Source organism: Phyllostomus hastatus, unplaced genomic scaffold (assembly GCF_019186645.2).
Source record: "Phyllostomus hastatus isolate PE091 unplaced genomic scaffold, TTU_PhHast_1.1 phas_contig_34, whole genome shotgun sequence".
Lineage (NCBI taxonomy): Eukaryota > Metazoa > Chordata > Mammalia > Chiroptera > Phyllostomidae > Phyllostomus > Phyllostomus hastatus.
Genome location: NW_025333857.1, coordinates 57,530,918 through 57,543,471, shown reverse-complemented (window position 1 = coordinate 57,543,471; position 12,554 = coordinate 57,530,918). Strand labels below are relative to the sequence as shown.

Sequence of the window (12,554 nt, the reverse complement as noted above, 5' to 3'; positions counted from 1 at the left end):
CCCCACGTCTTACCTTTATTTTGAGCTTATAGTTGGACTATAGCATATGAAATGAACAACCTAGAAGCTTAAGGGTTAAATTTCAGTTGGGTGCACATTTACATTTTTTTTTTTTCACTTAGTCCATGTATTTCCTGGAAATTAAGTAGGGAGACCCTCTTTGTAGATAACAGTTGCAGAACTACAGAATGCAGAACAGATAACAACACAGCTGCCCCATGATGGAGCAGGCGGGATCCATGGACCCCTGCCTCAGTCTCCCCACACTGTCCCACGGAACCCTAGACTGCGGGACATAATTTAACAACCACTTACAGACTGAGGAAAGATGTCCTTCACAGCTGCTAGAGGAGAATTCCAAGGGAAGCCAGATCAAACCAGAAAGGAAGACGAAGGGAACCCTTTAATGAGCGCTGACTGACTGTGTGCCGAGGGCTCTGTGTGCATCACCCCACAGAGTCGTCACGGCAGCCCTTGCACAGGTGGAGGGCCAGAGTCAGGGAGGTGAGCACACAGCACATGGCAGAGCCACCCTGGGCCCAGGCAGGCCGACTCCAGAGCTTGCTCTCCTAACGAGCCCAGAACCTTTGCCAACAACACAGTGTGTTTACACGTGAGAGTTGTCATTAGACTAGGACAGCAGCACTGGAGCTGGAGAAGATCCAGACACTATCTAGCCACATGGAGCCAAACAGGCTTTAAGTCCTGGCTCTACCACTCACTTCCCGTGTGGCTACAGGCATGTCCCGTAACCTCTGTAGCCTCTTCTTCCTCGGTCAGTTGGGTGTCTCACGGGTTGGTCATAAGGGTGAGATAAGATAAATACTTAACGCATTGTCTGGCACTTGGTAAGGGCACAATAAGGAGTAACAGCTATCATCATGTGTAAACAGAGGCTCCAAGAGTCTAAAGAACATGTCCAATCTCCACACAGAAAGTGGTCATGTCACGTTGGGGTTGGCACCTTGGCCGTCTGCAGTTCCGGTTCTCCGCATGCTCTTCTAGTGCTGTCGGCAGGTGGGCGGCCTGGCTGGGGGGGCAGCATTGCGGGGCAGGAAGCGGTGCCTGGTTCCGGGCAGATGCCCACACCCCACGCTCCACCCACTACACCGCACAAAGGGGGCTGGGCCATGATGGACCGTGGTGACAAGCTGGTTTTCAGCACAGCTCGCTCTGAGGCTCATCTTCATTAAGGGGATTTCCCTGCTCCTCCTGTGGCTTTTGATAAACAAGTATGAATGTGTTCTAGAAGGCATTTGGTCCCAGCTGTAACAAAATCCCACTTAATAGTTCGCATTTCTATAGCACTTGGAATCTGCCGAGTGTGTTTCACATGTGTTGTCTCTGCTGACTCTCACGGCAGTTCTGTGAAAGAGATGTGGCCAGAATTACCGGGGCCACGCCTTCAGAGATGGGGGAAAGGAGGCTCTGAGGCGAGGGGGCTTGTCTAGTGTCGCACTGGTGAGGGAGGTCTAGGGCTAGAGTCTGTGCTAAAAGTCTGACCCGTTGTTAGAACTCGCCATTGCCAAGTGTGACCAGCTCTTCACCTGACCTCCAGCATGAGGTCTGTGCTCCAGCAGCCGCTCTGCTTACCTGCTCGGTGCCGGCGGTGTGGCGGTATTAGTGACTGGCCTCAGACTGCCCAGGTGCTCTCTGTTCAGCCAAGGTAGGGTGTTCTGCTGGTCTCATGTAAAGGAAAAAGATCTGGGGGTCTGAACATAGCTTCAAGTTCATTGTCACCTCCAGGACACTCCCTTCCTTTAAGGAACTCACCCATTCAGCCCCAGCTTCATTCCCTCCTGAGAATAGCTTGTGGCTCGATCCATGCTTTCCCCGAGTTGCACATTCTGTCTAAGGCAGAAGACGGCTCTGCACTCAGCGTAGGCGTCCCTGGGTAAACGCCAAGTGACGGTGCCGACTTGTCCTCTGAGCTCCAGCCTCCCCGCAAAGGTCCCTGTGCCCACCCTCATCCGAGGACCAGGCGACTCGCAGCTTCCTCGTCCACTAAGACCTCTTTGGAGACTTGCGGGATGTGGCTGATGGGAAATGAGGGGCATGCCTCCTCCCTGCCCAGCTGGTGAGGCAGAGCAGTGGCCACAGGACTCCGCCCACCAAGGGCCACCTCACACTCAGGGAGCCCCTCCGTCCCACGGTGGCATCTTCCGTCCCCACCTAGATCCAGAGGTCATCTTCTGACCTCTCTTTCCTTGACGCGCTCCTGCATCGCCCACTGTAGGGAACGTCCGTTTGTGTCGACACAGGTGACTGCTGGCTCCTGTGGCCATGGCGAAAGTTGGTTTGGAAGGACACAGGGAGCGGGAGACTTAACGAGAGGTTTAAACTGACACAGGGAGGAATTAGGTAAGGCTGTCGTACCCTCAGGGTTAGAACTCACACCTTTAAAAAACAGGCATTTAAAAAATATTCCAAACCGTTTTTTCTTTTTTGTTTTTCTAAGAAACAAAATGTTCTGTGACATGTGTGGAATGCAGGGAGCACACTGTGAGGGCTGCAGGGGCCGCCCTGGCTCCGCCCTCCCCCCCGCCCCCCATCATTTATCTGTGAAAGGGGCCCCGAGAGACTGCCTCTGAGGGCCAGGGCTGGCAGCCACCTCTGGGACCCTGCCCTTAAAGCCATGCTGTTGGAGGTCCCCACGTTACTAGCAGCAGTGTCAGGTCACTTCAGCAGGCCTTTACGGGAAGGTAGGGAGAGGCCCTGAGTCCCCTCGAGCCAGTCTGTGTACCCGCTGGGCGAGGGGGCGTCTCCAGTGTAGGCGAGCCGCCGGGAGTGGTAAATGACAGTGGCTGCAGAGTGGTCCTCGGGGCCTTTGTGAAAAATCAGTCGCCCTTTGCTTATATGATTCTGTGCTGCCTCTGGTCATGCTTTACTCAAGTGGCTTCTACCCTTTGTTTAAAGCAGCAAGTGTCATTATTCCTTAATGCTACAAATTTCCATTAAGCACCTACTTCGGGCCAGGCCCAGTGCTGGCCTCCAGTTTACGGGGGTGATCGAAACAAGCAAGGTACCCGCCCTTGTGCAGACCACAGTGCTTGATCCTGGAAGCAGACTGCCCGTGGGTGTTTTGAAAGTCATTGCCCTACAGTAGGCTCTGGGTCATTGTCAAGGTCATGAAAGGGGGTCTATTTCTACTCTTTGCTCTCCTTCCCTATTTTCCCTTCAAGTATCCCCCCCCCCACCCCGCTCGTCCTTTTTTTTCTTTCTTTTCCCTTTTTCTTCTCCCTTGGGTTCTCAGCCTCCAAGAATTCCAGTGGAAAGTCGCCTTCATCTGATCGTACAATCGGTGGAGTGCTTGCTTCCACTCTGCGGGCCCTGCTTGGAGACCAGCTGGGTGGTGTCCAGAGCCCTCATCCGAGGGGCGTGACTAGATTTCACACCTTTGGTTGGGCCAGAGGTCTGGGGAGAGCAAGTCATCTCCTGATGCCCTCTCCCCTATATTACATGACATTAAAAGAAAACCCTGTGTCATCTCACCCACCTGCCCACACCGTGTGGCACAGCTCCAGCTGCCGGGGTTCGGTTTTCTGTGTTCGGAGGCTGGAGCTGACGACACGCACATGTCAGCAAAGCTTTTTATCAGGTACCTTAGTGTCACAGCCTCTTCGAACTACACTCCGATGAGATGAGAACAGAACCTTTTAGGATGTGAAAAAAACGTGGTTTTTAATGAAACTGTGACGCTGTCTCCAGCCTCCTGGTGGCTCTCGTTCTAGGGCAGAACGTGAGGGGTGCGCTCTGCCTGCCCCACGGTCAGCCCAGGACTAAGCAAAGAAAATGGTGTTTTTCCAACAAGAACTTGAAAGTGCCTTGTCTTGAGTTCTGCCTAATGCAATCGTCTTTTGACTCTTTTCCCTCCATCCCTGGCCCATCCAGAAGGAGACACCTGTGTTTCCAACACATCACTCTGCCCTCGGCACCCTCTCCCTGGGGCCTTGGTTTCGTACCCAGCCTGCAGAGTAGCTCACGGGGTCTGGAGAAGCATCAACAAAGTAAAGGAACTTGGAAACCGACTCTTAATCCCTCCAGGAAATAAGTGTGAGGATAGGGCTGCAGCACTTCAGTGGAAAGGAGATGCAGTGTTAGCCTTGACAAGACAGACATAAATATGAGTGTATAGCAAACCTTCTGAAGGCCCCCAAAAGTCTTAGCTTTATTCCCCCAGCTTTTTGTAAAAAATTTTTTTTTATTTTTCAAATTTTTAAAAGAGATTCTATTTATTTTTAGAGAGAGGGGAAGGGAGGGAGAAAGAAAGGGAGAGAAACATCGATGGGTTGCCTCTCTCACGCCCCCAACTAAGGACCTAGCCTGCAACCCAGGCATGTGCCCTGACAGGGAATCAAACCAGCAACCTTTTGGTTCACAGGCCATATCAGCCAGGGCCATTTTTCAATTTTATATATAGATTTTTCTATACCTCTTTCTTTCACTTTAATCATTTGAATATAAAAAATAACTCACCTTGTAATAATTCAAGGAATTCAAAAATAGCCAAAGTAAAATTAATAGTCTCCCAGCCCCCATCTCCCTTAGCTTCTTTGTTATAATTTACAAATAATTTGATGGGTATTGTTCCATACTTGTTCCAGTGCTCATGCAAATATATTTTATACGTGGGTGCCACTATGGGGTTACTACTGTACATAACACTTAAAAATGGATAAATGGAGATCCTTCCAAATGTGTGCTTTTAGTCAATTTTTTTTTATTGCATATAATTTTGTGATATGACTGTACCATAGTTTAAGTCAACACTCCTCCCTGTTGGGGAATATCCAGATTATTCTGGTAATAAAAAACTAGTTTGCTATGGAGAGATTTCTTTAATATTTATCTTTGTCCATTTCTGTCAGGTCGAGCCCAGGATGTGCACATGTAAGAAAATTTTGAACACTGCTCTAGTAATTTATTTTTTATTTCTAGTGTTCTGCAGTCTTATCAACAGATCATTACTCCCGAGATACTTATATACTTACTATAATTAGAGCCTTTTGATAGATCTGTGCTTTTCAGCTAGACCATCTCAAGTTGATTATATTTACATTTTTATTATTTGAAAAAAAATTCTTTTTACCTCCCGTTTCGCTTTACAGATTATATGTGCTTAATTAGGTTTCACTTCTGTGCAGTTCATCAGAACCAGTGTTATTTAGGGGAATTTGATTCCCATAATTTCCTCCTTTCAGAATCAACCTAAAACCTCCAATAAATCATGATTTTATTTCTAGAATGAGCTCAGAGAGTCCACTAAAGTTCACAGATATTTGAAGAAGTCCAGTGGCTACTTGATTGTTATGAACTGAAATTATAAAGATCAGTAACTGAGCTCAGGGGGAGATGAGAACTCTATAAACATTTGGTAAATGTGTAAGACATGACATCATTATCATTACCCAAAATCTCTATGCTAGTACTCTCCTGGTGATTTCTGTGCAACTTGTTTGTTTAATAATAATAATAAAGAACGAATAGGGGAAAAACCAACAGAGACTGGTTTACAAAAACAAATAAAATTTGCAGAAACATAAGGGGCAAAATAACGTTCAGCCTTCCTATTCAAATTGCAAACACATTTTAGTTAATAATATTGGCCACAGTCTGGTAAACTAAGCTTTCTCACATGCCTCTGTAGGGCAACTTGGTTATATGCATCAAAGCCTTCAAAATATGCTCTGATGCAATTCTGTTTTGGGGAATGTATAAGAGTAAAACATATCAAAAATAGCCTAGTCAAAAAAATAGAGTAAAAGTTCAAATAAATTATGAGGAACTGTAGATTACTGAGACAGTAAAAAATTGTGTCTGGAGAATACTTAGAATATTTAACAACACAGGGAACTAGACACTATATAATAACAGGCTTCAAATTAGACTAGTATTTCCCAGAACACTTCTTGTGAGATGTGAGATTCTCCATGGCCACATTAGCTTGAGAAATGCTTAGCTAATCATAATTAAATAAGCTTATGCACTGCAGGACTTGTCTTGGAGCATCGTACAAGATAAGATGGGTGTAGTATTTCCCAAACTTCTTCCACCTTGAAACTTTTTTAAAGTAGTATCTATTAGCTTCTTTCAAAACACTTGGGTTCCATAGAACATAGTATGAATATGATAATATATAATTCCATCTCAGTTATTTTGTTTTTTAAAACCTACGCATTATGTGTCTGCACACGTGCTTATGTATACCTGTTTACACATGCGCAGAAAAATACAAGCTGGAGAAAATACACAAAAGGAGCCATCTCAGGGTTGTGAAACTGCTGGTAATTTCCTTTATACACTAGTCTGAATATCCCAAATTTTCTTCAAAAGGAAAAAACATCACTTCCAACATTGAAAAGATTGTGTTGTTTTTTAAAATTCCCATAAAGTTAACAAAAACGCCTGGAGAATCGTGTTTCACTTTGGAGTTCAGAGTGAGAGAGGAACAGTTGTGTAGAAAAGAAAGCTCAAGGGGGCGAGAGGAAACTTGGGGAGGGGAGGGACATGTCCTTGGCCTCGAGGGTGGTGGTTTCACGGGTGGTGGTTTCACGGGTGGTGCATGCACACGCATCCCCACGCTCATTGAGTTGTATACAGTAAGGATGGACCGCTTTTCATATGTCCATCATACCTCTGTCAGGTGGTTCCGAGGGAAAAAAGAAAACTCAAGCACTGAGTTCAGCCTGCAGTTTGTGATCTAAGTATTTAATCTCTGCCTCTTCACTTGCAAAATAAAGACACTATTAATATCTCCAACACAGCTATTGTCAAAATCACATCACGTGCTGTGCAAGTGTGCTAATATGTACTCATAGGCATGCAGAGACTGTTTCAATTGAATTTTTTGTTAGCAATTGCATGCACAGGGGAAAACCTCTATATGTGATGTTTACTGTATGGGAATAAATGCTTTTACTATGGAAATATACTTGTGAAATGATAAACGAAATGCTCTTGTGTTTATGCAAAAAATGTGTGTGTGTATGGTTCACTCCACTGAATTGGAGGGAAATGTTTTTAGACTAATGTAAATGATTTCCATTTACTTCTGAATCATAATTTTTTTTCTTTACTTGCTTTTAGCATTTGTCAAATAATTGTCATAAAGATGAGGTTTTACTTACTGTGATCCATTATCTGTGATTCAGACAGAAAAGATTTTATTCCCCCTCAAAGATCCTCCTGTTAAAAAAAAAAAAAAAAAAAAAACATTGAAGAGCTTAGCTTCTTCAGGGATTGTAGAATTCCTTATTGGGAAGATTTTTCTTTTAACATCTATAACACATAATCTCTTTGAAACGTTAATATTTGGGTGCCATGCGTGGTAAACTTTTCCTGTTAAAGCATGTGCTCACACTCCCTCCATAGCTGAGTTGTCTGCAGTGGCCTTCTCCTTCTCTGTTTACCACACAGCAACTCTACAGGAAGAAGCCCGGTTTGGCCATCACGGTTGCAAAGCTGCCTCAAAATTTGGACAAAAACCGATATAAAGATGTATTGCCTTGTGAGTATCCGGCATGAATGCCTCCCCTGCCCCTTTCCCCGCCCCCACACACACACACACTGAGATAATGTTTCCCTTTTTAAAACAGATTGTCTGGTATTCTGGGGCGATTTTCAGTGTGTCTGTAAACACCACCGTCTTTATGGCAGCCATGGCAGACTCCGAACAGTTGGGGAATAGTGTTTATGCTAATGAGGCGGGCGAGCACCGCAGATGGGGCCGGGGACTGAACGCTTGTTTACTGGGCACGGTAAAAATAACGCTGGGAATGATCGGAAGGTTTTTCTTCTCCCCCACAGATGACACCACCCGGGTATTACTGCAGGGAAGTGAAGATTACATCAATGCGAGTTACGTGAACGTAAGTGGGGGCTCTGGATAACGGCCGAGAGCCCATCCATCCCCATAACTGTCGTGACCGTGGCATGTGTGGTCTGTGCGGCTGACGAGGTGCCTTCCCGTTTGCCCCCTTGTTTCAGCACAGCAGCCGGTGGGGGAAGGCAGAGTAGTCTCATTTTACAGAGGACAAAACTGAGGTTCAGGGAGAGTAAATAACTTGAAAAGTCACAACGCTGACCAAAGAAGGTGAGACCAAAACTCAGGTTCCGTGTCTCTCGACTCCCTCGCCCGCGTGCCTCCCGTCCTCACCTGCCGGCATTCAGGGGTTTGGGTTTGGGTTTGGTTGTTTCGTTTTGTTTTCGCTATGTTTGCAACTTGCTGTGTTTCCCTGCGTTCTTACTGTATACCCCATCTAAGATGAGGAAAATAAAACCACCTCTGTGCATATCGCCCAAAAAGAAAAGGTAAAACATTTCACACGTTGTGGGAAAAGCGTTCATCTCACTCTCAGAATACATCCTGGGTGACTTAGTGGACCTCTCTGAACCTCAGTTTTTTCGTCTAAACCAGAAATTGGCCCTTTTTGTGTCAAGAGCCAGGTAGTGAATTGAGGACACTACCTAGGTACTCACACAACCATTTAAACTGAAACTAGGTAAACATGTAAAATACCACTCTTAGCTCACAAAGCAGTGGTCAGATGTGGCCTTTAGGTCAAAGTTCACCAACTTCTGATCTAAGAGTGTTCACAGATGATTTCTCAAGTTGAGTTCTCAATTTGCAGAAAAATGTCAAGCGCTTTCCTCATAAAAATGGGTCTGGTCAGTGAGTCCACTTGTTGCATAACCTCTGCAGGATTCATTGGCTCACTGACCCTCACTGTAACAGTCCTGGGGTCTCGAAAGCAGAGCATCAGAAGTGGTGGGGACACTTGAGTTGGGGCAGAAAACACACAACATACAGATCATGTGTTATAGAACTGTGCATCTGAAACTGGGTAATTTTATTAACCAGTGTCACCCCAAAATATTCAATGAAAAAATTAAAAAGAAAGAAGTGCGGGGGGCAGTGAGACCACACAGGACAATCTCTTTGAGTGACTGGAGAGGGGGCGGTGAGCCCCGACGCCGTGGCTGAGCAAGCACGCCGAACCATGAATGAGGCGCCTCCATGCCCTTCCTGCCTGAGAATGAGTGGCGTATGCTCAGCACGTTCTGTGTGTTCCCTCACAGAGCGAGAGAGCAGAGCAGGATGGGAGAAAGATACTGGGGACAGCAAATGGTAGCTCTGAGGTGATGGACGTGTTCGTTAACTGGACTGTGGTCGTCATTTCACAATGCGTATGCATACCAAACCATCATGTTGTGCATCTGACACGCATACACTTTCTTTGTAAATCCAGGGTGGTGGGGGGTGGGGCGGGTGGGACTGATCAGCTTGGTGACAACAAGCATTGGTGGCCATGCAGAGAACCAGTTGCAGCAGTGGTTGGTGGTATGAGCCTGTAGAGTTTAGGACTTTTTTAGGGCTTTAGTTTTATTTTTTTTTTTACATTCAATATTAGTTTCAGGTGTACAGCATAGTCGTTAGACAGCCCTAGACTTTACAGAGTGTTCCCCTGGGATTTCCAGTACCCACCTGGCACTGAACGTAGTTACCGCAGTGTTATTGACTGTGTTCCCTGTGCTGTGCTTCACGCCCTCGTGACTGTTCTGTAACATCAGCCTGCATTTGCCAGTCCCTTCCCCTTTTCACCCGGTCCCCAACCCCCGCTCCGGTCTGGCAGCTGTCAGTCTGAAAATACAGATATCCAAAATCACTTACATTTTAGATAGGGCAGTGAAGGTTATTTAAACTTCTTCTGGTGCCTTCTAGGTCCATTTCTAATTATTATCTACCGGGCGTCACAATTTTATCTTAAATATCTAATGCTAACACTGTTGTCAAATATCTCTCAAGGATTTTTCAAAACCAGCTTTTTAAAATTTTTCTTACTGGCCATAAAGTGGTAGAGATAGTATTCTGGAGTGGTGTCCGTTACCAGCTGGCAGAGGGTAAGATCCAGCTCCCTGTCCGCCCTGTGTCCGTGGCAGGCTCTAACGCCTTGACCGTCTCTCGCCAGATGGAAATCCCTGCTGCTGACCTCGTGAACAAGTACATTGCCGCTCAGGGACCCCTGCCACATACCTGCGCACAGTTCTGGCAAGTCGTCTGGGACCAGAAGTTGCCACTCATCGTCATGCTGACGACTCTCACCGAGCGAGGGCGGGTACGTGGCTTGATTTCCAATTCAAATGTGTGCATGTCACACTGCGTTCTGTGGAGCATGACTCCTGGAGCTGACAAAGGGTCTTGAATGTCGCCCAGTCTAGCCCCTATGGGGCCCACAAGTTTTCTGTAAGGAGCTGCTGATGGGCTTCTCTAATGCTGGAAAGCTCAGCACTGCTGCTGCCCACACCCTGGCCTTCCCCAAGCCAGAGAACGATCGGACAGCCCCTCCCGCTCCTGGTTCCGATCCATCGTTAGCAGTTCCCCTCGCCTCAGCCGCCCAGAACCCCTGCATGGCTGGGGCCTCACCCACCCGGGGCGAGTGCAGGTCCTGTGAAGAGCAGCGTGGGTGCCAGGTTCAGGGTGGTGGTGAAATGTAGGAGAAATGACAGCCTCTCTCAACCTCTGCTCCTGTCGCAGCAAAACCCGCTGCAGAAACGGGCAAGAGGGGCCTGGTTAGGAGAGTGAGGGACACCATGCTGTGCTCGGCAGGGCATGCCTTTTCCACGGGAACAGGTCGCCGATTACACCAGGGATCAGCACGCAGCGATCCCTGTACCGTGCATGCTCCACTTTGTGCCTGCATCTGGGAAACGTCATTACGAAACATGTATTCGGAAACATTCCAAAATCCAATGTAAATTAATGTCGAGCCACCTGCTTTGAATGATCCTTGTGCCACCTCCTCCCAGGCCTTTCCTCGGTCGGTGTCTAGCTCAGAATGCCAAATTGATCCACGCTGAAAGTCAGTACACAGGGCCGGGACAGATGGTGTGTTTGAGGGGACCCGTCTGCCCGCTCACCTGAAAGAGCAGAATAAGAACTCCTACTCGTGGGTAGAGCCCCACAGATTCCAAAGGGCTTTTGCATGTGGTGGTCCAGGCAGAGTGCTCCCCACCTCCGCTAAAGCACTCCAGTGGGTGTTCAGCCCTGATATTTTAAAAATCCCTCCTCACAGTGAGCTGAAATCCACATTGCTCTGAACCTTCACCCCACCTGCTTACCCCACCTGCTTCTCTCACCCAGAAGACACAGAACGAGGCCTTTCTCCTTCTGTGCAGTGTTCTTTCAGGTGTCTGAAAGTGATCTTAGACTTGTGAGAGGATTCGAGTGCAGCTTCCATTAGCCTTGTGGTCAGTGGGCGTTTTCTGGGCTTTGTCTCAGTTGCTGTGAAGCCTGTTTCCCCGTTTGGTGCGCGTGCCCGTGATCCTTGAAACCCCGCACCGCCCTCCGGTGAGGTCAGGACCAGTGACCTGTGTTCCAAGCATGGTTCCTCTTGAGCAAGCACCTTGACCTCTCCGACCATCTGCTCCCTGTGTGGACAATGGAGATGAGGAGAGTGCCCGCCTTGGGAGGTCTGTGAAGACTGAGACAATGTACCAGAAGCTTAGAGAACTGCATGTGGCAGATGCCCAGCAGAAGTACTGGTGCCTGTGTGATCTGCGTTGTCATTATCGTCGTCACTGGTAGGAGCCAGCCATCAGACCTGGCATCCAGAGTGCCCTTTGCGGCTCTCCTGCCATTCTTGGTGTTGGCGATCACTGGTAGCTTCTCGTTGTGGTTTTGATCAGAGTCTCTTCTCTTCACACACGTCACTGTTAGAAACCGTGAGGGTCCTCAAGAGGCTGCAGAGACCCGTGAGTCAGAGGTGTCGAGGGCACTCTGGGGAGCCATTTCTCTGCCTTCTCCCCCTGTTCGGAGGCTGCAGGAGGCTGGGCTGAGAGCGCAAGGCAGCAGGTCTACGGCATCGCCTGAGCTCCTGGTCTAGAAGTCTCGTTTCTGTCTGCTTTAAATTTTTGCTTATGTTTTTGTTTTGTGTGGTGTTTCTAATCTTGTTTTGAATAGGACATGGAGTTACAGGGACATTTTTTGTCTCCCTGGAGCACTTGTGGCTGTCCTGTTCTGTGGTGTGGTGGGTAAGGAGGCAGCCTTAGGGCCATGCGTCCTGAGTTCAAACCTCAGCTCTACCACCTCCTCCCTGTGTGAGTCCGGAAAGCTGCAAAACTTCCCCAGGAAATGGAATAATGATCCCACTCCGGGTGTGGGGTGGTGGGGAAACTGAGTGTGTTGATACAGGCAGCCTTCTGGGGACAGTTAGTGCTCAGCATGCAATAAATAGCACAGAACCGTGTCCATCGTTAGAAGTTCAAGTGCCACCTTAACAGTTATTGCCGGGACTAGACTGTATGTATTTTACTGTAGGATTTTCCTTTAAATTGACTCACTTTTTTTTTTTTTGCTTTAATAAGTTTCCTTTGGAAGATACATCGTTTGTCAACTTTTTTTATTTAAGTATAGTTGGTATATGATCTTATATTGGTTATTATTGGTTTCAGGTGTACAATATAGTAATTTGACATTTTTAAGCCTTTACAACATGATAATCCCACTAATTCCAGTCATCACCTGTCACCGCGTAAACTTACCACAATATTACTGA

At 47.2% G+C, this 12,554-nt stretch overlaps 1 protein-coding gene across 10 annotated transcripts in view; it reads left to right on the top strand.

Annotated features, from left to right (window-relative positions):
• The window catches only part of PTPN3 (protein tyrosine phosphatase non-receptor type 3), a 103,696-nt gene that overhangs the window by 80,204 nt on the left and 10,938 nt on the right, over positions 1-12,554 (top strand). For all 10 annotated transcript variants that reach the window (XM_045840328.1, XM_045840323.1, XM_045840329.1 and 7 more), the window contains 3 exons: positions 7,417-7,507; positions 7,807-7,868; positions 9,969-10,115. In XM_045840328.1, the coding sequence (XP_045696284.1) occupies positions 7,417-7,507; positions 7,807-7,868; positions 9,969-10,115 (300 nt within the window). The remainder of the gene's footprint in view (positions 1-7,416; positions 7,508-7,806; positions 7,869-9,968; positions 10,116-12,554) is intronic.